The sequence below is a fragment of the Mobula hypostoma genome, chromosome 1, assembly GCF_963921235.1.
Source record: "Mobula hypostoma chromosome 1, sMobHyp1.1, whole genome shotgun sequence".
NCBI lineage: Eukaryota > Metazoa > Chordata > Chondrichthyes > Myliobatiformes > Myliobatidae > Mobula > Mobula hypostoma.
The window spans coordinates 99,032,380-99,054,621 of NC_086097.1; the positions used below are offsets into that span (position 1 = coordinate 99,032,380).

The following is a 22,242-nucleotide window of genomic DNA, read 5'->3' on the forward strand; positions in this document are numbered from 1 at the left end:
TTCAACAATACCATCTGCAATGCTACAACACCACCAACAATGCTGCAACACCTACGATGCTGTAACATCACCTACAACGCTACAACACCGCTTACAACACAATAACACCACCTACAATGCTACAACACCTACGACACTACAACACCACCTACAATGCTACAACACCACCTACAACACTACAACAGCAGCTACAATGCAACAATGCTTCCGATGTCCATCCAGTTATGCACAAGCTACTAACACTTTTCCCTTGTATTAACCTGCCTCATACTCCTGCCCAGTGACTGTTACCCTTGCAGACAAACTCTACTCCTGCTTCACTGTGAGATATTTATCCTCTATAAATAACAGATCATACCACTGATAGGTCAGAGATACTTCATCATCGTCGTTCTATACCGTATTGTATGACATGGTGATCATGGTCTCCATGACCTTGAATGTTCTTGGCAAATTTTTGTACACTAGCTGTTTGCCATTGCCTTCTTCTGGGCAGTGTCTTTACAAGATGGGTGACCACAACCTTTATCAATACTCTTCCGTGATTGTCTGCCTGCCGTCAGTGGTTGCGTAACCATGATGTGATATGGAGTAGCTGCTCATATGACCATCCACCACCTCCCAGGGCTTCACATGACCCTGATCAGGGTCTAAGCAAGTGTTACACCTTGCACAAAGGGTGACCTGCAGGCTAGCCAAACCAAGGAGCATTTTACACCTTCTTTAGGGAAGACGTACCTCCATCCCACCATCCACAGAGATATTTACCCCATCATAATAGCCCAATTTGTTCAACTATCCGGTTTTACCCCACATCAGGCCAGGCCTAAAAGAAAAGGATGAACAATGCACTATCTTAGTAGCTAAAATATAAAAACAGCAGAGGTCTAAAGATCTTTGTGGGTGCATTCACACAGATCATTAAATTATCATGGTCCAGAATTTAAAGCTAATGGAAAATTGGCCTTTAAATCCAAGGAATGAAGAAGTTATTTTCTTGCTGTGTATAGTCCTGCATTACTGTGAAGTGTTCTGGGAACCATATCTCGGAAATACGGTACTGGATGCAGAGGGGGTGTGGGGTAGATCAGCCAGAGTGCTGCACGGTTAAGAGAGAGATCGCATAAACTGGAAACAAACTCCTTGGAATTTAGAAAGGTAAGGGGTAATTCAATTTAAGTTTTCAAAAACGTTACGGAAAAATGAGGATGCAGAGAGGAAACCATTGCTGCTGGTTGGGGGTATTGCCAGGTCTCTCAGGACTAGTGTTCAGAAGCGTTTCTGAAAACTGAGTGTGGTGAAAATTCAGAGCACTCTTGCAAGTGATAACTGATGCCAGGTTAATTAAAACCTGCGATTGATAGTTCTTGTTAACTAAAGATAATAAGGATTTGACAGAAAGGTGTTGTATTGCGCTATGTCACATATCAGGTAGGATTCCTGAAGACAAGTAACATTGTATTTCAAACTATTGCTCTGCCTGGTAACACTGGAACAATATCTCAACCTAACACACATGGTACTTTAAACCCACTATAACCAATTCAGATCTGGTTAGCAAGAAAAATACACAAAAACACTGTTAACGTGCAAAAGCAGATGTTAACCCACAAACGCTAAATGCAATATTACAAATAGTGGAAAAACACTCCCGGAAATATTCAGCAAGTCAGGCAGCATCAGTGATGAGTAAAGGTAAGAGAACATTTCTGGTCAATCTCTCTTAATCACACATTGCTCTAGTCTGTGTGAGGAGTGGCGCCTCACACAGACTTCCAACTTGCGCCTTGTAAGGCATGAAAATGCCCGACGCAGACCTGTCATGGTCTGAGTCGATGTTCCCTCCCTCTCTCGTTTCACCAGAACTAGTAACAGATGATTCCTCTCATGCTGATTATTTCCAGCACTTCTGGCTTTATTTCAGAATTGTAGCATCTGCACTCATTCAATTTTCAGTAAATGCAATGTTATGTTACTTACCATTTTTCCACAGAAATAATTTGGAAATCAATGAATCATGAGTGTATTTTTAACTGAGTTTGCACCAGTTTAAGAAAAAAACACCCCATATGTTTGAAGATCAATTCATCTCAGCAAGCCAGTTTGTACTATATGGACAAGTACCACACTATTCATGTGAATCTGAAACAGTGAGGCTATCCCAAGACCTTACCAATTTTGTGAACATCAGGAGATGTCTTTGTGCACTGGAAAATGCAAGGTGAATTGATGGGCAGGCCTGCTGGTGAATCATGGACCCGGGATGGAATTGATGGGGCAACTGTCTCACCCAATTGTGCTCACTAACCAGGCAGAAAGAAAAGCCACAGAAAGGCAGGTGGCCAGCAGACTAAGTGACATCGGAGCAAGAGAGGCCTGGAGAGGGATTATTTGTTCAACACAACCATTAAAATTGGGAAGGCCACCAGGGAGAGATCAGCAGACTTACTAATAGTGTCACTGTTATTTATTACTTGGCTTGTTCGTCAGGAAAAGTTGTACTCCTTCAATGGAAAAAAGGCAGCAGTGTGGTTTGTTTGCTTCAACCTTCATCTAGATTTGTGAAGTAAGTACAGTATTCATATGAAGTCATCAAATAGATCTGATCAGCAGACTGTGGATACATGACAGAAACAGGGTACTCCACCATCTAGATCATTGAGCACCACTGATATAATCAAGGCAACATCCAAAGCAAACGCTGCACACACAAACACACAGGAATAAGCCATTGCACTCCAAGGCAAGCCTGATGCACTGTTTAATGAGGCAGTTCGATTGCAACCTTAGCTTCCTGTCAATCAACCACTTGCTTATCAGTGTATCTCTCTGCACCTTAAATAAATTTAAAAACTCTGCTTCCACCAGTCTTTCATAATGAGATTTCCAAAGAGTAAGGGTGCCCCACGAGAAAAAAAGTTTTGCCTCATTTGTGAGCAGGCCCTCATATTTAAATAGTCATCCTGAATTCAAGGTTTTCCCTTGAGAAAACAACATCTTCACATTTTCCTGTCCAGTGGGCAAGTGGGACTGACCAGCACGGATATGCTGGGCCAAAGGGCATGTTACTGTGTTGTATTACTCTATGACCCTCAGGATCTCACATGCCTCATTCACCTCTCCCCTTTACTCTTCTGATCTACAGTCGATACAAGCCTACTCTGTTGTGAGAATGAACCCAGTAAACCTCGGAATTGCTCCCAACATCGTTCTTTAAATAAGGAGATCAATACCCTACACAGTGCTCCAGGCGTGATCTCTCTCATGTCCTTCTTACTTTTGTATTCAGTTCCTCTTTCAATGAACAATCACGTTTTGTTGACTTTCCAAATTATCCATTTCTAATTCCTCTTTATCTCGTACAATAAGATGGAACCTTGACCTCTCAATCTAACCATGTTCTCTATCACCTTGCACTTTATTATTTACCTGTGCTTTCTCAGTAGCTTTCACACTTTATTGTTATTGCCTTTACCTTCTTCTACTTCAATGCACATTATAGACTCCAGATTCAAGATTATTTAATGTTATTTCCAGTACACAGGAAGTTTGTTACTCAGGATCCAATGCAGCACAAAAAAACACCCAATAACTAAAGATAAGTATAAACACTCACAAATATACACACTTACAAATAAATATATAGATAGGTAGGTAGACAGATAGATAGATAGAGATATATAGATTGAATGCATGTTGATAAACTGAGGCTAAGCCCAGGACTGTGGAAACATAATGAGCCTCTGACAGGAAATATGAAGTAGTGGTGATGGGGGTGGGAGGTGGTGGTGTGGAGGGGTGGGTTTGTGGGTGAAGGTGTTACCACTTGGGGAAAGTAACAGTTTTTGAGTCTGGTGGTCCTGGTGTGGATGCTACGTAGCCTCCCCCCTGACAGTCCATGTGCAGGGTGGGTAGGGTCCTTCATGAAGCTACTGGCCCTCTTCTGGCAGCCTTCTGTGTGTATGTTCTTGATGATTTGATCTGTATGAACAGTATGCAAGATAAGCTTTTCACTGTATCACGGTATAGCACATGCAACAATAATAAACAAATGCCAATACTTGTAAAACCTATATTCCTGCCTTTTTGCAAATCAAGCATTAGGCCACCCAGATCCCTTTGCATCTCAACAACCTCTCATCATTTAAATAAGAAGCATCCTTATAATTTCTCTGTCAAAATACACAATTTCATATGTCCCCAAGTTATGCTCCATTTGTTAGATCTATGACCACTCACATGATCTGTCTATATCTCTCTGAAGCCCCCTTATAACTTAGTTTGCCTTTGTGTCATTAGCAGACAAAATGGCATATCTTTGTGCCCTCATCCAAGTCACTTACATAAATTGGAAAAGGTTGAAGTCCCTGTTCTGATCGTTATGGTGTGGCATTTTACCAACCCAGAAAAAGATCCATTTACACTCTCTATTTCCTGTTTGCAGCCAATCTCCTGCTTACAGCAATGTTAACTCAAATACCTTGAGCTTTCATTTTCCATAATATCAACCAGTGTAGCACCTTAGAAAATGCATTTTAGAAATCTAAAATACATCCACAAATTCCCCTTCATCCACAGCACATTGCTGGTTCAAAGACCTCCCGTACACTGGTCAAGCATGATTGCTTTTTCACAATACTATCATGACTTTGCTTGAGCTGCGTTCACCAGGAACTTTGATGTGTGTTGCTTGAATTTCCAGCATCTGCAGAATTCCTCGTGTTTATGACTTTGCTTGATTATTTTGTATTTTTTCTAAGTGTTTGATACAACGTCAGTATTCACAGCTTTGAATATTTTCTCAGTGACCTGAAGTTTCCTGCACTTTTAATAAAATAATTGAGTAAAGATTGCTTTCTTCCAAATTAATGGAACCTTTGCCAAATGTGGGGAAGTTTGAAACATCAAAACCCTCAACACATCTACTACCTTGCTCAGCACTCATTTAAGACTAGGGTGAAGTTCATCACTATTCAGAGATTTGTCAGCTTATGGTTCCAATAATTTGCTAGGTACTACTTGCTGGTGTTGTAATTTCCTCAAGAGCTTTTCTCCCAATTGTTGATTTACAACTATTTGGGAAACATTGCTTGAATCCATCGTAGTGTTATTATCTGTTATCTGTTTACATTCTTAGTTAGCCTTGTATTTCACTCTGAGTTTTCCTTTATTATGAATCCTTTCAGAATTTGTTCCTGTATTTTGTATTCTGTACAATTTTGTCACTTATTTACACAATTATACTAATTACACAACCGTGTATAATTTTTTAAGTCTGATTATAATTTATCAGATGGGCACTACATGGACAATTTTAACAGTCGCTTCCTTCTCCGTTAGACATGTTCTCCAATCATTGGGCATGGGGTAGAATTTCAAGGCTGGACTGAAAACAATTATCCTGATGATGTCTGGGGTTTAGAGTCCATGACATAAAGTCATTTTGATTGTCTCTGGAAGGGGAAGAATGAGCTCAGCTTCTATCAACAGGAGAGCACACACAAAGAAGATCTGTGAACACCGAAGATTAGAACAAAACAAATTGCTGTCCATACTCAGCAGGTCAGGCTGCATCTGTGGGAAGAGAAACAGAATTAATGTCAGGACGAAGACTCTGTTTGATTTGTTTCTCTTCCCACAGATGCAGACTGTCCTGCAGAGTATGCTTGGTATTTTCTTCCTTTAACCTGCGTCTCTATGATGGGAAAGAATTTCTAGGATGAAGATAACGGCCCCTTTGTTGCACACAAGAGGGAGAAAAGAGCAGTGAACAATTCTCTGTGATGTGATTGCACTGGAGAGGTGCAAAGGTGACTCGGAACCTGGGATAGAAAGTTTCAGCTGTGAGGAGAGAATTGATGGCTGGGATTGCTTTCCTTGGAGTGGAGCAGTTTGATGGTTAGATCTGATAGATGTGGTAAAAATTATGAAGGGCATTGTGATGTGAGTCCTTGACAAGGATGGCTTGAAATGCTGGAATATCTGAGGCTAGGATCGAAACACGGTATGAAACTGGATGGAGAACTGAGCACAAAACAAAACGGCAGATGATATTGCTGGTTGGGCTTACCATTGAGCACTGAGGCTCTGTTCAGGTGCTCCTAAGATACTCAGTTCTTGGCTCCCAAAACATGATTGCCAGTTAGTGGGACTGTCCTGATTCATTAAAGGGAATGCACCTGCTATTTATACTCCAGAGAGTTGGAGCATCTGTACCTGGGAAGCTGGCATGGGTGGGTATGTCTTGTAACAAGATCCTCTCCCCTACAAACGACTCCTGGCTGCTTGGAGAGATGGTGTTGGTAACCGTGGATGAGAACCGGATCCGAGACTCTCTTTCAGGCACCCAGCACCTTTCCTTGGGTCCAAATCTCTTCCAGGTATTGCCAATCACCCTAAACTGTTTGAGGGTCCAAAAGTCCTCACCATGAAGACCTGTTCCCAAATGATGGGGTCTGTATTTCTGTTATGGGGAAGTGGAGGTCTGTGTTTCTCTTATGGTGAGACTGAGGTCTGTGTTTCTGCTATGTGAGGACAGTTCTGTGTTTCTGCTATGGGGAGACTGGGTTCTGTGTTTCTGCTAAGGGGAGACTAGGGTCTGTGTTTCTGTTATGGGGAGACTGGGGTCTGTGTTTCTGTTATGGGGAGACTGAGGTCTGTGTTGTTATTATAGGGAGACTGAGATTTGTGTTTCTGCTCTGGGGAGACTGAGATTTGTGCTTCTGTTATGGGGAGGCTGAAGTCTTTGTCTCACTGTGATTGGGAGACTGATAACTGTTTCTGCTATGGGGAAAATGAGGTCTGTGTTTCTGTTTTGGAGCGATTGAGGTCTGTGTTTCTGTTGTGGAGAGACTGATGTCTGTGTTTTTCAGTGATGGGGAGCCTGAGGTCTGTGTTCTGGTATGGGGAGCCTGAGGTCTGTGTTTCTGATATGGGGAGACTGGGGTCTGTGTTTCTCTGTGATGGGGAGACTGAGGTATGTGCTTATGTAATGGGAAGACTGGGGTCTGTGTTTCTGTTATGGGGAGACTGGGGTCTGTGTTTCTTCTCTGGGGAGACTGGGGTCTGTGTTTCTGTTATGGGGAGACTGAGGTCTGTGTTGCTATTATAGGGGGACTGAGATTTGTGTTTCTGCTCTGGGGATATTGAGGTCTGTGTTTCTATTATGGGGAGACTGGGGCCTGTGTTTCTATTGTGGGGTGACTGAGATCTCCGTTTCTATTGTGGGGTGACTGAGATCTCTGTTTCTGCTATGGGGAGACTGAGGTCTGTGTTTCTCTGTGATGTGGAGACTGAGGTCTGTGTTTCTCTGTGATGGGGAGACTGAGGTATGTGCTTATGTAATGGGAAGACTGAGGTCTGTGTTTCTGCTCTGGGGAGACTGAGATTTGTGTTTCTGCTCTGGGGAGACTGAGGTTTGTGTTTCTGTTATGGGGAGGCTGAGGTCTTTGTCTCACTGTGATTGGGTGACTGATAACTGTTTCTGCTATGGGGAAAATGAGGTCTGTGTTTCTGTTTTGGAGCGATTGAGGTCTGTGTTTCTGTTGTGGAGAGACTGATGTCTGTGTTTTTTCAGTGATGGGGAGCCTGAGGTCTGTGTTCTGGTATGGGGAGCCTGAGGTCTGTGTTTCTGATATGGGGAGACTGGGGTCTGTGTTTCTCTGTGATGGGGAGACTGAGGTATGTGCTTATGTAATGGGAAGACTGGGGTCTGTGTTTCTGTTATGGGGAGACTGGGGTCTGTGTTTCTTCTCAGGGGAGACTGGGGTCTGTGTTTCTGTTATGGGGAGACTGAGGTCTGTGTTGCTATTATAGGGGGACTGAGATTTGTGTTTCTGCTCTGGGGATATTGAGGTCTGTGTTTCTATTATGGGGAGACTGGGGCCTGTGTTTCTATTGTGGGGTGACTGAGATCTCCGTTTCTATTGTGGGGTGACTGAGATCTCTGTTTCTGCTATGGGGAGACTGAGGTCTGTGTTTCTCTGTGATGGGGAGACTGAGGTCTGTGTTTCTCTGTGATGGGGAGACTGAGGTATGTGCTTATGTAATGGGAAGACTGAGGTCTGTGTTTCTGCTCTGGGGAGACTGAGATTTGTGTTTCTGTTATGGGGGAGACTGAGGTTTGTGTTTCTATTATGGGGAGGCTGAGGTCTTTGTCTCACTGTGATTGGGTGACTGATAACTGTTTCTGCTATGGGGAAAATGAGGTCTGTGTTTCTGTTTTGGAGCGATTGAGGTCTGTGTTTCTGTTGTGGAGAGACTGATGTCTGTGTTTTTTCAGTGATGGGGAGCCTGAGGTCTGTGTTCTGGTATGGGGAGCCTGAGGTCTGTGTTTCTGATATGGGGAGACTGGGGTCTGTGTTTCTCTGTGATGGGGAGACTGAGGTATGTGCTTATGTAATGGGAAGACTGGGGTCTGTGTTTCTGTTATGGGGAGACTGGGGTCTGTGTTTCTTCTCTGGGGAGACTGGGGTCTGTGTTTCTGTTATGGGGAGACTGAGGTCTGTGTTGCTATTATAGGGGGACTGAGATTTGTGTTTCTGCTCTGGGGATATTGAGGTCTGTGTTTCTATTATGGGGAGACTGGGGCCTGTGTTTTTATTGTGGGGTGACTGAGATCTCCGTTTCTATTGTGGGGTGACTGAGATCTCTGTTTCTGCTATGGGGAGACTGAGGTCTGTGTTTCTCTGTGATGTGGAGACTGAGGTCTGTGTTTCTCTGTGATGGGGAGACTGAGGTATGTGCTTATGTAATGGGAAGACTGAGGTCTGTGTTTCTGCTCTGGGGAGACTGAGATTTGTGTTTCTGTTATGGGAGAGACTGAGGTTTGTGTTTCTATTATGGGGAGGCTGAGGTCTTTGTCTCACTGTGATTGGGTGACTGATAACTGTTTCTGCTATGGGGAAAATGAGGTCTGTGTTTCTGTTTTGGAGCGATTGAGGTCTGTGTTTCTGTTGTGGAGAGACTGATGTCTGTGTTTTTTCAGTGATGGGGAGCCTGAGGTCTGTGTTCTGGTATGGGGAGCCTGAGGTCTGTGTTTCTGATATGGGGAGACTGGGGTCTGTGTTTCTCTGTGATGGGGAGACTGAGGTATGTGCTTATGTAATGGGAAGACTGGGGTCTGTGTTTCTGTTATGGGGAGACTGGGGTCTGTGTTTCTTCTCAGGGGAGACTGGGGTCTGTGTTTCTGTTATGGGGAGACTGAGGTCTGTGTTGCTATTATAGGGGGACTGAGATTTGTGTTTCTGCTCTGGGGATATTGAGGTCTGTGTTTCTATTATGGGGAGACTGGGGCCTGTGTTTCTATTGTGGGGTGACTGAGATCTCCGTTTCTATTGTGGGGTGACTGAGATCTCTGTTTCTGCTATGGGGAGACTGAGGTCTGTGTTTCTCTGTGATGGGGAGACTGAGGTCTGTGTTTCTCTGTGATGGGGAGACTGGGGTCTGTGTTTCTGTTGTGGGGAGACTGGGGTCTGTGGTTCTGTTGTGGGGAGACTGGGGTCTGTGTTTCTGTTGTGGAGAGACTGATGTCTGTGTTTTTTCAGTGATGGGGAGCCTGAGGTCTGTGTTTCTGATATGGGGAGACTAGTGTCTGTGTTTCTGCTATGGGGAGTCTTAGGTCTGTGTTTCTGATATTGGAAGACTGGGGTCTGTGTTTCTGTTGTGGGGAGAATGGGGTCTGTTTTTCTGATATGGGGACACTGGGATCTGTGTTTCTCTCTGATGGGAAGCCTAAAGTCTGTGTTTCTGTAATGTGGAGACTGAGGTTTGTGTTTCTGCAATGGGGAGACTGCGGTCTGTGTTTTTCAGTGATGGGGAGCCTGTGGTCTGTGTTCTGTTGTGGGGATACTGATGTCTATGTTTCTGATATGGGGAAACTGAGGTCTGTGTTTCTCCTTTTGGGTGATTTGGATGTTTGTTTCTGTTTTGCAGAGACTAAAGTTCGTGTTTCTGCTCTGAAATGACTGAGGTCTGCGTTCCTGTTATACGGAGACAGGTCTGTGGTTCTGTTATGGGGAGACTGGGGTCTGTGTGTCTGTTGTTCTGTTGTGGGGAGACTGGGGTCTGTGGTTCTGTTGTGGGGAGACTGGGGTCTGTGTTTCTGTTGTGGGGAGACTGGGGTCTGTGTGTCTGTTGTTCTGTTGTGGGGAGACTGAGGTCTGTGTGTCTGTTGTTCTGTTGTGGGGATACTGGGATCTGGTGTCTGTTGTTCTGTTGTGGGGATACTGGGATCTGTGTTTCTGTTGTGGGGAGACTGGGGTCTGTGTTTCTGTTGTGGGGAGACTGGGGTCTGTGTTTCTGTTGTGGGGAGACTGGGGTCTGTGTGTCTGTTGTTCTGTTGTGGGGAGACTGAGGTCTGTGTGTCTGTTGTTCTGTTGTGGGGATACTGGGATCTGTGTTTCTGTTGTGGGGAGACTGGGGTCTGTGGTTCTGTTGTGGGGAGACTGGGGTCTGTGTTTCTGTCGTGGGGAGACTGGGGTCTGTGTTTCTGTTGTGGGGAGACAGGGGTCTGTGTTTCTGTTGTGGGGAGACTGAGGTCTGCATTTTTCAGTGATGGGGAGACTGAGGTCTGTTCTTTTATGGGGAAAATGATGTCTGTGTTTCTCCTTTTGGGTGACCAGGGTGTTTGTTTCTGTTTTACAGAGACTGCAGTTTGTGTTTCTGCTATGAAATGACTGAGGTCTGTGTTCCTGCTATAGGGAGACAGAGATCTGTGTTTTTGTTATGGGGAGTCTGCGTTCTGTGTTTCTGGTGTGGGGAGACTGAGGTCTGTGTTCCTGCTATAGGGAGAGAGAGATCTGTGTTTTTGTTTTGGGGAGTCTGAGTTCTGTGTTTCTGTTATGGGGAGACTGAGGTCTGTGTTTCTGAGATGGGGAAAGTGAGGTCTGTATTTCTCCTTTTGGGTGATCTGGGTGTTTGTTTCTGCTTTACAGAGACTGAAGTTTGTGTTTCTGCTATAAATGACTGAGGTCTGTGTTTCTTTTATGGGGAGACTGAGTTCTGTGTTTCTGTTGTGGGGTGACTGGGGTCTGTGTTTCTGTTGTGGGGTGACTGGGGTCTGTGTTTCTGTTGTGGGGCGACGGGTCTGTGTTTCTGTTGGGCGGAGACTGGGGTCTGTGTTTCTGTTGTGGGGTGACTGGGGTCTGTGTTTCTGTTGGGCGGAGACTGGGTTTTGTGTTTCTTCTGGGTGTTCTGGGTGTGTGTTTCAGTTTTGCAGATAACATGTTTCTGCTATGAAATTACTGTGGTCTGTGTTTATGTTGTGGAGAGACTAGGTTCTGTGTTTCTGTTGTGGGGAGACTGAGGTCTGTGTTCCTGCTATAGGGAGACTGGGGTCTGTGTTTTTTTATAGGGAGACGGGGGTCTGTGTTTCTGTTATGGGGAAACTGGTCTGTGTTTCTGACATAGGGAAACTGGGGTCCCTGTTTGATTTGGGGAGAGTGGTGTCTGTGTTTCTGATATGGGGAAGCTGAGGTCTGTGTTTCTTTGTTTGAGTGACCTGGGTGTTTGTTTCTGTTTTGCAGAGACTGCAGTCCATGTTTCTGCTGTGAAATTACTGTGGTCTGTGTTTATGTTGTGGAGAGACTAGGTTCTGTGTTTCTGTTATGGAGAGACTGAGGTCTGCATTCCTGCTACAGGGAGACAGAGATCTGTGTTTCTGTTATGGGGGCGGGGTGTTGAGGTCTGTGTTTCTGTTATGAGGAAACTGAAGTCTATGTTTCACTGTGATGGGGAGTCTGAGATCTTCGTTCTGCTATGGAGCGACTGAGGTCTGTGTTTCTGTTATGGGGAAACTGAGGTCTGTGTTTTTGTTCTGGGGAAACTGAGATCTTGGTTTCACTGTGATTGGGAGACTGACGTCTGTGTTTCTGCTTTGTGGAAAATAAGATCCATGCTTCCACTATGGGGAGAATGAGGTCTGTGTTTCTGTTATGGGGACACTGGGATCTGTGTTTCTATTATGGGAAGACTGGGGTGGGGTCTGTGTTTCTGTTATGAGGAGACTGAGGTCTGTGTTTCTGTTATAGGGAGTCTGTGTTTCATTGACGACGGGAGTGATGTCTGTACCTAACTGCAGACCTACAGTGTGAATGGAACTAAATGAGATCGTAATGGAGTTTGGGGTTCCTTACAGGCAGGTGTGCTTAATTTGATTCCTTCCTTCTCTGTTGGCAATAACTAGAGGTGTATAATAAAGGATCAAATGAGAATACTGACTTATGTGTGGCAGCATAAGAAACTTTCATCATATTTAAAGAATGTTTGTTTATCTACCTAATAGACCATGAGCTGTCACAGTACAGAACCTGTGCCAGAAGGTGTGAGTAGTCTGGGGAGCTCTATATTGACTAGCACAGATGTGATGGACCAAACAGTCTCTTTGAGTCATGTAAGTGTCCATGATCTACTATGTGTTTGCGGTAAGCTTTTGGTGATGATGATTTTGAGGACTAAGTACATTCCATAGCCTTGCCACATTGCTGTGGTTGGTACTATCAAATATGGGTGGCTATATTTCATCAGGAGGTTGAGAAGATTTGGTATGTCGCCAAAAATATTTGCAAATTTCTACTGATGTACTTTGGAGAGCATCATTGTTTGGTACGGGGAGGGAAGGCTGGCGGGGTTTGTACCCATACGGGGGTGGGAGGGGGTGGGGGGTCGTACCGATACGGGGAGGGGTGGGGAGGGTCATACCGGTATGGGGAGGAGTGGAGGTTTGTACCGATATGGGGGGGGGGGTGGGGAGGTCGTTCCGATACGGGGAGGGGTGGGGGGGGTCATACCGGTACGGGGCGGGGTGGGGGTTTGTACCGATACGGGGGGAGCTGTACTGATACGGAGGGGGTGTACCGATATGGGGGTATGTGGGGGGAGTTGTCCCCATACAGGGAGGGGTGGGGGAGGTTGTCCCGATATGGGGGAGGTGGGGGGAGTTGTACCGATACGGGGAGGGATGGGGGGGGTTGTACCAATACGGAGGTGGGGTGGGGGGTGTTGTACGGGGAGCTGGGGGGGATTGTACCAATACGGGGGGGGAGTTTGTACGGGGAGGGGTGGGGGGGTCGTACCGATGTGGGGGGGGGTTTGTACTAAACAGGATCGAAGTAAGCTGCAGAGAGTTGTTAGCTAAGTCAGTCCCATCACGGGCACTCGCCTCCGTAGTAACCAGGACACCTTCAGGGAGTGATGCCTCAGAAAGGCAGCGTCCATTATTAAAGACCCCCATCACTCAGGTCATGCCCTGTTCTCATCTCAAGGGAGGTACAGAAGCCTGAAGGCACACACTCCGTGATTCAGGAACAGCTTCTTCTCCTCTGCCGTCCGATTTCCGAATGGACATTGAACCCGTGAACACTACCACACTACTTTTTTATTTCAATTTCTGCACTACTTATTTAATTTAACTATTTTATACATATATATACTTACTGTAATTCCCATTTTTTCTCTATTATTATGTATTGCATTATACTGTTGCTGCAAAGACAACAAGCCTCATGACACATGCTTCTGATATTAAACCTGATTCTGATTCCGATCCTAATCTACGTACCGCTGATTCCAGGACACCTTTTATTCATTGGAAGTTTTCCATTTGCTTTGTTAATAACAGATTGAATTTGAAAGCGGGCAGGCAGCAGGAAACTCCTGCACTCCTGTTCCCTTACACCATATGTTCTTTCTATCAGACATATCAGAATCTGAGTAAATTTTCTCCAACGCACCATGCGTATAAAGTATCACTACACTGCAGGTAGATTGCCAATACTTGGTGTATGAGCATACACATACACACGCACACACACACACACACACACACACACACACACACATACACACGCACACACACACGCAGACACACACACACCCACACACGCACACACCCACACACACACACACACACACATACATACACACGCACACACACACGCACACACACACACGCACACACACACACACACACACACATACATACATACACACGCACACACACACGCATACACACATACATACACACGCACACACACACGCAGACACACACACGCACACACACACACACACACACACATACATACATACACACGCACACACACACGCAGACACACACAGACCCACACACGCACACACCCACACACACACAAGTATTTCAGTGAGTTGCTGCTGAAGCTGGCTTACTCTGCAAACACTCCATCACATCTCACTACTCGTCCTCAGAGCAGTTAACTTGCCAGCGTACCAACTCTGCAAATGCACTCAGTAGTTCTTCTAGCAAGCAGAGTAATTCTTGCCTCTTCCTCCAGACTGTGCAGCTCAGACCCAAGCCATTTTCAATCTCATTTTGGTCTGGTGACATTAACTTGTTCTGGATGAATATTTTCAGTCTGAGCGGAGCTCATCAAACCTATTCTGTACAGATTAAGATTGTTTTTTTGAACAGCCATTTCATTCGGGCATATAAGGAATCATACGAAATGGACTTTGCCACTTGAACTTCTGTGAAAGTATCTGTTGCTTGAATCCCCAGGGTTGTGCAGCCGTCAGGTAGCCTGCAGTACTCTTTAGTTTGCTCCGAGTCATGATCTCATTCTGGAGGTATTGCTGTCTCTGGCCACTCGCTGCCAGAATGATCTCAGTAACTGAGGCCTACTCCAGCAGCCACATCTGTTCTCAATCTGCCGTCCCGGCTTGCGGTGAGGACGCTGCCACAGAAACTCTCTGCGAGCGTGGAAACTTAATTTAAAGTTTCCGTGACAAAGAGCTTATATCTGACAGGAAAGACGAAAGAGGCTTTACTATGATCTGATAGCTTTTAAGATTTTTAAAGGTTTAGTTGTAATGAGACCAACACCAAAGCCACAAAAATGTCACAACTAAATCCAATCTGGAATTCAGGAGAAGCCTCTTTTCCTAAGGACAAATAGCATTGATGTATTTGAGGGAATCTAGGTAGAGTGGATGTAAAGTGCTGTAGGATATCCTGAGGCCGCGAGGGACTCGGTATCGTGTAAACTTCGGTCATCCAATCATAGTAACCTACAGCACAAAGTCAGACCACTTGGCCCATTGTGTCCGTGCCAGCCAGTGATGGGCGAGGTTAACCCCACCCTCCAGCTCCTGATTCACAACCCTGCAGGTTAGGGCCCAAGGCTTAGGCTGGATTTTGTTTCTGTTGACAGTAGCAAGTGGGACTGCTCCAATTTCCAGTCATTGCTCTCTCTCTGCTCCTTTTTCTTTCTCCTCTTGATCTCCCTGGCCTCCATTATCATGTCATTTATCCCTCAGTCCCCACCCCTATCTCCCCCCAACTGTGCCCAATTGCTGACCCACCTTCCTCCCGGGATTCCAGCTTCCTTTCCTATCAGATTCTGCCCTCCGCCACCCCCACCTGTTGCCCTTTAAAGACGGCGGAAAGGTAAGCCGCGAGATTGGATTGTACCTCAGTCAGGTCCTGAGTGAACTGGGCCAACAGGCGGGCAGTGCTCAGGTCTTTCCTACGGCTCTGTGACATCTCCTTAATATGGTTCCTCCTTTCCAGGATGGCGTTGAGTTTCTGCTGAATGTGACTGGCATCCTCATGCTTTAAGTTCTCTTCTTTGAGCTTGCCTGCCAGCTTCTGCAGTGACGTCACCTGAAAGAAAAACGGGACAGTATGCACTACAGCACTTGAGTCCTGACCCCTCATTATGGTTGGGCAGCAGGCAGATGTACCTAGCAGAGGGTGCAGGGACCTGGTTTTCAGTCCTGAACTCCGTGTAGAGATTGCTGTTTGCAGGGGTTCTCCTGGTTTTCTCCCACATTCCAAAGACATGCAGGTGAGTTGGCTGCAGCCTTCCGAGGGAGGGAAGAAAAATAGGACCTTTGTGTAAATGGGTGTTTGGTGGGTGGCACCAACTTGATGGGCTGAATGGCCCATTTCCGTGGTGTATTTTCTATCGCTCCCTGTGACATCATCAGAAAGCCACCACTTAAACTTCAAGGCTTTCTCCAGCAGCAAATTGCACCCGATTGACTTCAGTGAATAGTTAGAGGTAAGGACTTGGATCTGGAGCTCCACTGAGATTAGATTGAATAAGGTTCTTTATGACAAACTACAACCTCATTCTCACTTCACTGCAAACAGTTTTCAATTTCCACATTTCCTTTAAACTGAGTTCTAAATATCATTCTGCCTCAGTGGAATTTGAACTCACTTTCTTTAAATTTTTAGTCCTGTCACAAAAATGACAATACTTTTACAGCGATATCACAATGGCATATTCACTGACTTCATGCAATAGCTTTCCGTTGAGTTAAACATTACACCACCCTTGCGTTAAACTTTTACACTGATAGTTAAACTACATCCTGGCATATTCAGTCCACATTATTACCCAAATCACTACACACCAGGATCGTTATATTAGTTAGGCAAGTACACTGGAGCTGTATACAATTACACAGAATATTTGCATCATGCTACATAAATGTCTCTTTATTTACAGGTCATCCTGAGGTCAGAATGCCAAACTAAGCTCTCATAATATTGTTAAATCCAATGTAAATGCGTACGTACCTATGTACATACATTTGTTCCGAGACAGCAGAACATATTTCCTCTGTCTCACCAAGTTGTAATTGTTCTTTCCTATGTGCTTTCAATGCCATTCGTTACAATATTGTGGAGGTAGGGTTACCAATTCAATGACTTCTGTGAATTTTCAGACTTATGGGCAAAATTGACTCATGGACGTCAGTGAAAATGAAACCTATTTGTTACCTGTATCAGAGCACAGGACTGACTATTGTTTACCACTTTATCCCCTCCCTGATGAACCAACCCTTGGTGGGAAGTGCCATCAGCTACACTTCAGTGAACTAACCCACTCTTGATAAACAGAACTAGCTCACTCTTGTAGAATGAACAGCTCCCTAGGGTGAGACATGGTATGACTCTGGCTTCAGTGAGACAGGGCTTAGAATGAACAGGCCACGAACCTACCCACAAAACTGAAACTGCAGCCTGACCTCTTCCTCAGACTGAAAACACCCCACCTCTCCCTCAGAAATAAATGCAGGCCACAGAACAAAAACACAGACATACTCCGTCTCAGAGAGGTTAAAGCAACCCCACCTTCCCTCAGTCTGACCCTTTCAACAGACCTAAACACAGCCTGATATTCTCTCAGAGATAACACAGCCCCACACCTCAGAGCCAAAAATAGTCTGACCGTTTCACAGAATGAACAACACCCCCCATCCTCCCTGAGCGTTACCCAGAATGTCTCAACTGCTTTGGCGAATAAGCCAAGGCTTAACATTCTCAGTACACAACATTTGGTCCAAACTGGTCCTCAGAGTGAAACTTGGCCCTATTCCTAACCATACAGCACAAAATACACCCTGGCCCACCTACAAGAATGTATTAAGGCAGATCTACAGATTTTCTGATAGAAAGGGAATTGGGAATTAGATGATTGCAGTAAGGAGGCGCTAATAAAAGATTGTAATCTTGTGGGTGAGCAGCTACTATGGGGCAAATGGCCTCCTGTTAATGCTCACAGTGTATGAAATAGACTCTGCAAAGTAGCTTGAGGAAATACACTACCCATCAATGGGAAAGAAAAATGGCTTGAGGAAAGAGACAATGCAGATACTGGAAAACTGTGTGTGACAAGATTTGGGTATATTTTAGCAGGTTCTTCACTAGTAAAGGCCCCTCCCTTGGCCGGACAGACCCTGATTCAAACAGACTGACCCAGTCATCAGTGCCAGGATTAGCCTATTCCTCTGTGAGGGGGAGATAGTGAAATGTCCCTCTGTGAGGGAGAGATAGTGAAGTGTCCCTCTGTGAGAGGGAGGTAGTGAAGTGTATCTCTGTGAGGGAGAGATAGTGAAGTGTCCCTCTGTGAGAGGGAGGTAGTGAAGTGTATCTCTGTGAGGGTGAGATAGTGAAGTGTACCTCTGTGAGGGTGAGATAGTGAAGTGTACCTCTGTGAGGGGGAGATAGTGAAGTGCATCTCTGTGAGGGGGAGATAGTGAAGTGTATCTCTGTGAGGGGGAGATAGTGAAGCGTCCCTCTGTGAGAGGGAGATAGTGAAGTGTATCTCTGTGAGGGTGAGACAGTGAAGTGTACCTCTGGGAGAGGGAGATAGTGAAGTGCATCTCTGTGAGGGGGAGGTAGTGAAGTGCATCTCTGTGAGGGGGAGATAGTGAAGTGTATCTCTGTGAGAGGGAGATAGTGACGTGTATCTCTGTGAGAGGGAGATAGTGACGTGTACCTCTGTGACAGTGAGATAGTGAAGTGTATCTCTGTGAGGGGGAGATAGCGAAGTGTATCTCTGTGAGGGGGTGATAGCGAAGTGTATCTCTGTGAGGGGGAGATGGTGAAGTGTATCTCTGTGAGGGGAGATAGCGAAGTGTATCTCTGTGAGAGGGAGATGGTGAAGTGTACGCCTGTGAGGGGGAGATAGTGAAGTGTACCACTGTGAGAAGGAGATAGTGACACGTCCCTCTGTGAGAGGGAGATAGTGACAGGTCCCTCTGTGAGAGGGAGATAGTGAAGTGTCCCTCTGTGGGGTGGAGGCAGTGAAGTGTATCTTTGTGAGGGGGGATGGTGAAGTGTACCTCTGTGAGAGAAAGGCAGTGAAGTGTATCTCTGGGAGGGGGAGATAGTGAAGTGTATCTCTGTGAGGGGGAGATAGTGAAGTGTATCTCTCTGAGGGGGAGATAGTGAAGTGTACCTCTGTGAGAGGGAGATAGTGACGTATATCTCTGTGAGGGGGAGATAGTGAAGTGTATCTCTCTGAGGGGGAGATAGTGAAGTGTACCTCTGTGAGAGGGAGATAGTGACGTATATCTCTGTGAGAGGGAGATAGTGAAGTGTACCTCTGTGATGGGGAGATAGTGAAGTATACCTCTGTGATGGGGAGATAGTGAAGTGTCAGAGGGAGATAGTGAAGAGTATCTCTGTGACGGGGAGGCTGTGAAGTGTATCTCTGTGAGGGGGAGATAGTGAAGTGTATCTCTGTGAGGGGGAAATAGTGAAGTGTATCACTGTGAGGGTGAGATAGTGAAGTTTACCTCCGTGAGAGGGAGACAGTGAAATGTATCTCTGTGAGGGGGAGGTAGAGAAGTGTAGCTCTGTGAGAGGGAGATAGTGAAGTGTACCTCAGTGAGAGGGAGATAATGAAGTGTCCCTCTGTGAGAGGGAGATAGTGAAGTGTATCTCTGTGACGGGGAGATAGTGAAGTGTACCTCTGTGAGAGAGAGACAGTGAATTGTACCTCTGTGAGGGTGACATAGTGATGTGTATCTCTGTTAGAGGGAGATAGTGAAGTGCACCTCTGTGATGGGGAGATAGTGAACTGTCAGAGGGAGATAATGAAGTGTATCTCTGTGAGGGGGAGGCTGTGAAGTGTATCGCTGTGAGGGGGAGGTAGTGAAGTGTATCTCTGTGAGAAGGAGATAGTGAAGTGTACCTTTGTGAGGGGGAGATAGTGAAGTGAATCTCTGTGAGGGGGGGGAGATAGAGAAGTGTCCCTCTGTGAGGGGGAGATAGTGAAGTGTACCACTCTGAGGGGGAGATAGTGAAGTGAACCACTCTGAGGGGGAGATAGTGAAGTGTTCCTCTGTGAGGGGGTGATAGTGAAGTGTATCTATGTGAGAGGGAGATAATGAAGTGTACCTCTGTGAGGGGGGGATAATGAAGTGTACCTGTGAGGGGGGGATAGTGAAGTGTATCTTTGTGAGAGGGAGATAGTGAAGTGTACCTCTGTGAGGGGGAGATAGTGAAGTGTATCTCTGTGAGGGGGAGATAGTGAAGTGTATCTCTCTGAGGGGGAGATAGTGAAGTGTATCTCTGTGAGAGGGAGATAGTGAAGTATCAGAGGGAGATAGTGAAGTGTATCTCTGTGAGGGGGAGATGGTGAAGTGTATCTCTGTGAGAGGGAGATAGTGAAGTGTCCCTCTGTGAGGGGGAGATGGTGAAGTGTATCTCTGTGAGAGGGAGATAGTGAAGTGTCCCTCTGTGAGGGGGAGATGGTGAAGTGTATCTCTGTGAGGGGGAGATGGTGAATTGTATCTCTGTGAGAAGGAGATAGTGAAGTGTCCCTCTGTGAGGGGGAGGTAGTGAAGTGTATCTCTGTGAGGGGGAGGTAGTGAAGTGTATCTCTGTGAGGGGGAGAGAGTGAATTGTACCTCTGTGCGGGCGAGATAGTGAAGTGTATCTCTGTGAGGGGGAGATAGTGAAGTGTACCTCTGTGAGTGGGAGATGGTGAAGTGTATCTCTGTGAGGGGGAGATGGTGAATTGTACCTCTATGAGAGGGAGTTAGTGAAGTGTATCTCTGTGAGGGGGAGATAGTGAAGTGTCTCTCTGTGAGAAGGAGATAGTGAAGTGTACCACTGTGAGAAGGAGATAGTGACAGGTCCCTCTGTGAGAGGGAGATAGTGAAGTGTCCCTCTGTGGGGGGGAGGCAGTGAAGTGTATCTTTGTGAGGGGGGATGGTGAAGTGTACCTCTGTGAGAGAAAGGCAGTGAAGTGTATCTCTGGGAGGGGGAAATAGTGAAGTGTATCTTTGTGAGAGGGAGATAGTGAAGTGTATCTCTGTGAGGGGGAGATAGTGAAGTGTATCTCTCTGAGGGGGAGATAGTGAAGTGTACCTCTGTGAGAGGGAGATAGTGACGTATATCTCTGTGAGGGGGAGATAGTGAAGTGTATCTCTCTGAGGGGGAGATAGTGAAGAGTACCTCTGTGAGAGGGAGATAGTGACGTATATCTCTGTGAGAGGGAGATAGTGAAGTGTATCGCTGTGAGGGGGAGATAGTAAAGTGTCAGAGGGAGATAGTGAAGTGTATCTCTGTGAGGGGGAGGCTGTGAAGTGTATCTCTCCGAGGGGGAGATAGTGAAGTGTATCTCTGTGAGCGGGAGATGGTGAAGTGTATCTCTGTGAGCGGGAGATGGTGAAGTGTATCTCTGTGAAGGGGAGATAGTGACATGTCCCTGTGTGATATTGAGATAGTGAAGTGTATCTCTGTGAGAGCGGGACACTGAAGTGTATCTCTGGGAGGGGGAGATAGTGAAGTGTATCTCTCTGAGGGTGAGATAGTGAAGTGTATCTTTGTGATAGGGAGATAGTGAAGTGTACGTCTGTGAGGGGGAGTTAGTGAAGTGTATCTGTGAGGGGGAGATAGTGAAATGTATCTGTGAGGGGGAGATAGTGAAGTGTACCTCTGTGAGGGGGAGATTGTGAAGTGTATCTCTGCGAGGGGGAGATAGTGAAGTGTATCTCTGTGAGGGGGAGTTAGTGAAGTGTATCTGTGAGGGGGAGATTGTGAAGTGTATCTCTGCGAGGGGGAGATTGTGAAGTGTATCTCTGGGAGGGGGAGATAGTGAAGTGTATCTCTCTGAGGGTGAGATAGTGAAATGTATCTTTGTGAGAGGGAGATAGTGAAGTGTACGTCTGTGAGGGGGAGTTAGTGAAGTGTATCTGTGAGGGGGAGATAGTGAAGTGTATCTGTGAGGGGGAGATAGTGAAGTGTACCTCTGTGAGGGGGAGATTGTGAAGTGTATCTCTGCGAGGGGGAGATTGTGAAGTGTATCTCTGTGAGGGGGAGGCAGTGAAGTGTACCTCTGTGAGAGGGAGATAGTGAAGTGTACCTCTGTGAGGGGGAGATAGTGAAGTTTAACTCCATGAGAGGGAGACAGTGAAATGTATCTCTGTGAGAGTGAGATAGTGAAGTGTATCTCTCTGACGGGGAGATAGTGAAGTGTATCTCTGTGACGGGGAGATAGTGAAGTGTAATTCTGTGAGAGGGAGATAGTGAAGTTTACCTCAGTGAGAGGGAGGCAGTGAAGTGCATCTCTGTGAGGGGGAGATAGTGAAGTGTACCTCTGTGATAAGCAGATAGTGAAGTGTATCGCTGTGAGGGGGAGATAGTAAAGTGTCAGAGGGAGATAGTGAAGTGTATCTCTGTGAGGGGGAGGCTGTGAAGTGTATCTCTGTGAAGGGGAGACAGTGAAATGTACTTCCGTGAGAGGGAGATAGTGAAGTGTATCTCTGTGAGAGGGAGATAGTCAAGTTTACCTCCATGAGAGGGAGACAGTGAAGTGTCCCTCTGTGAGGTGGAGATAGTGAAGTGTATCTCTGTGAGAGGGAGATAGTGAAGTGTATCTCTGTGAGAGGGAGATAGTGAAGTGTATCTCTGTGAGGGGGATTTAGTGAAGTGTATCTCTGAAGGGGAGATAATGAAGTGTACCT

At 45.9% G+C, this 22,242-nt stretch overlaps 1 protein-coding gene across 1 annotated transcript in view; it reads right to left on the bottom strand.

Moving 5' to 3' along the window:
• sptbn5 (spectrin, beta, non-erythrocytic 5) overlaps positions 1–22,242 on the bottom strand; it is a 309,201-nt gene that overhangs the window by 103,988 nt on the left and 182,971 nt on the right. Inside the window, exon 38 of the mRNA XM_063053435.1 lies at positions 15,443–15,634. Coding sequence (XP_062909505.1) covers positions 15,443–15,634 — 192 coding nt within the window. The remainder of the gene's footprint in view (positions 1–15,442; positions 15,635–22,242) is intronic.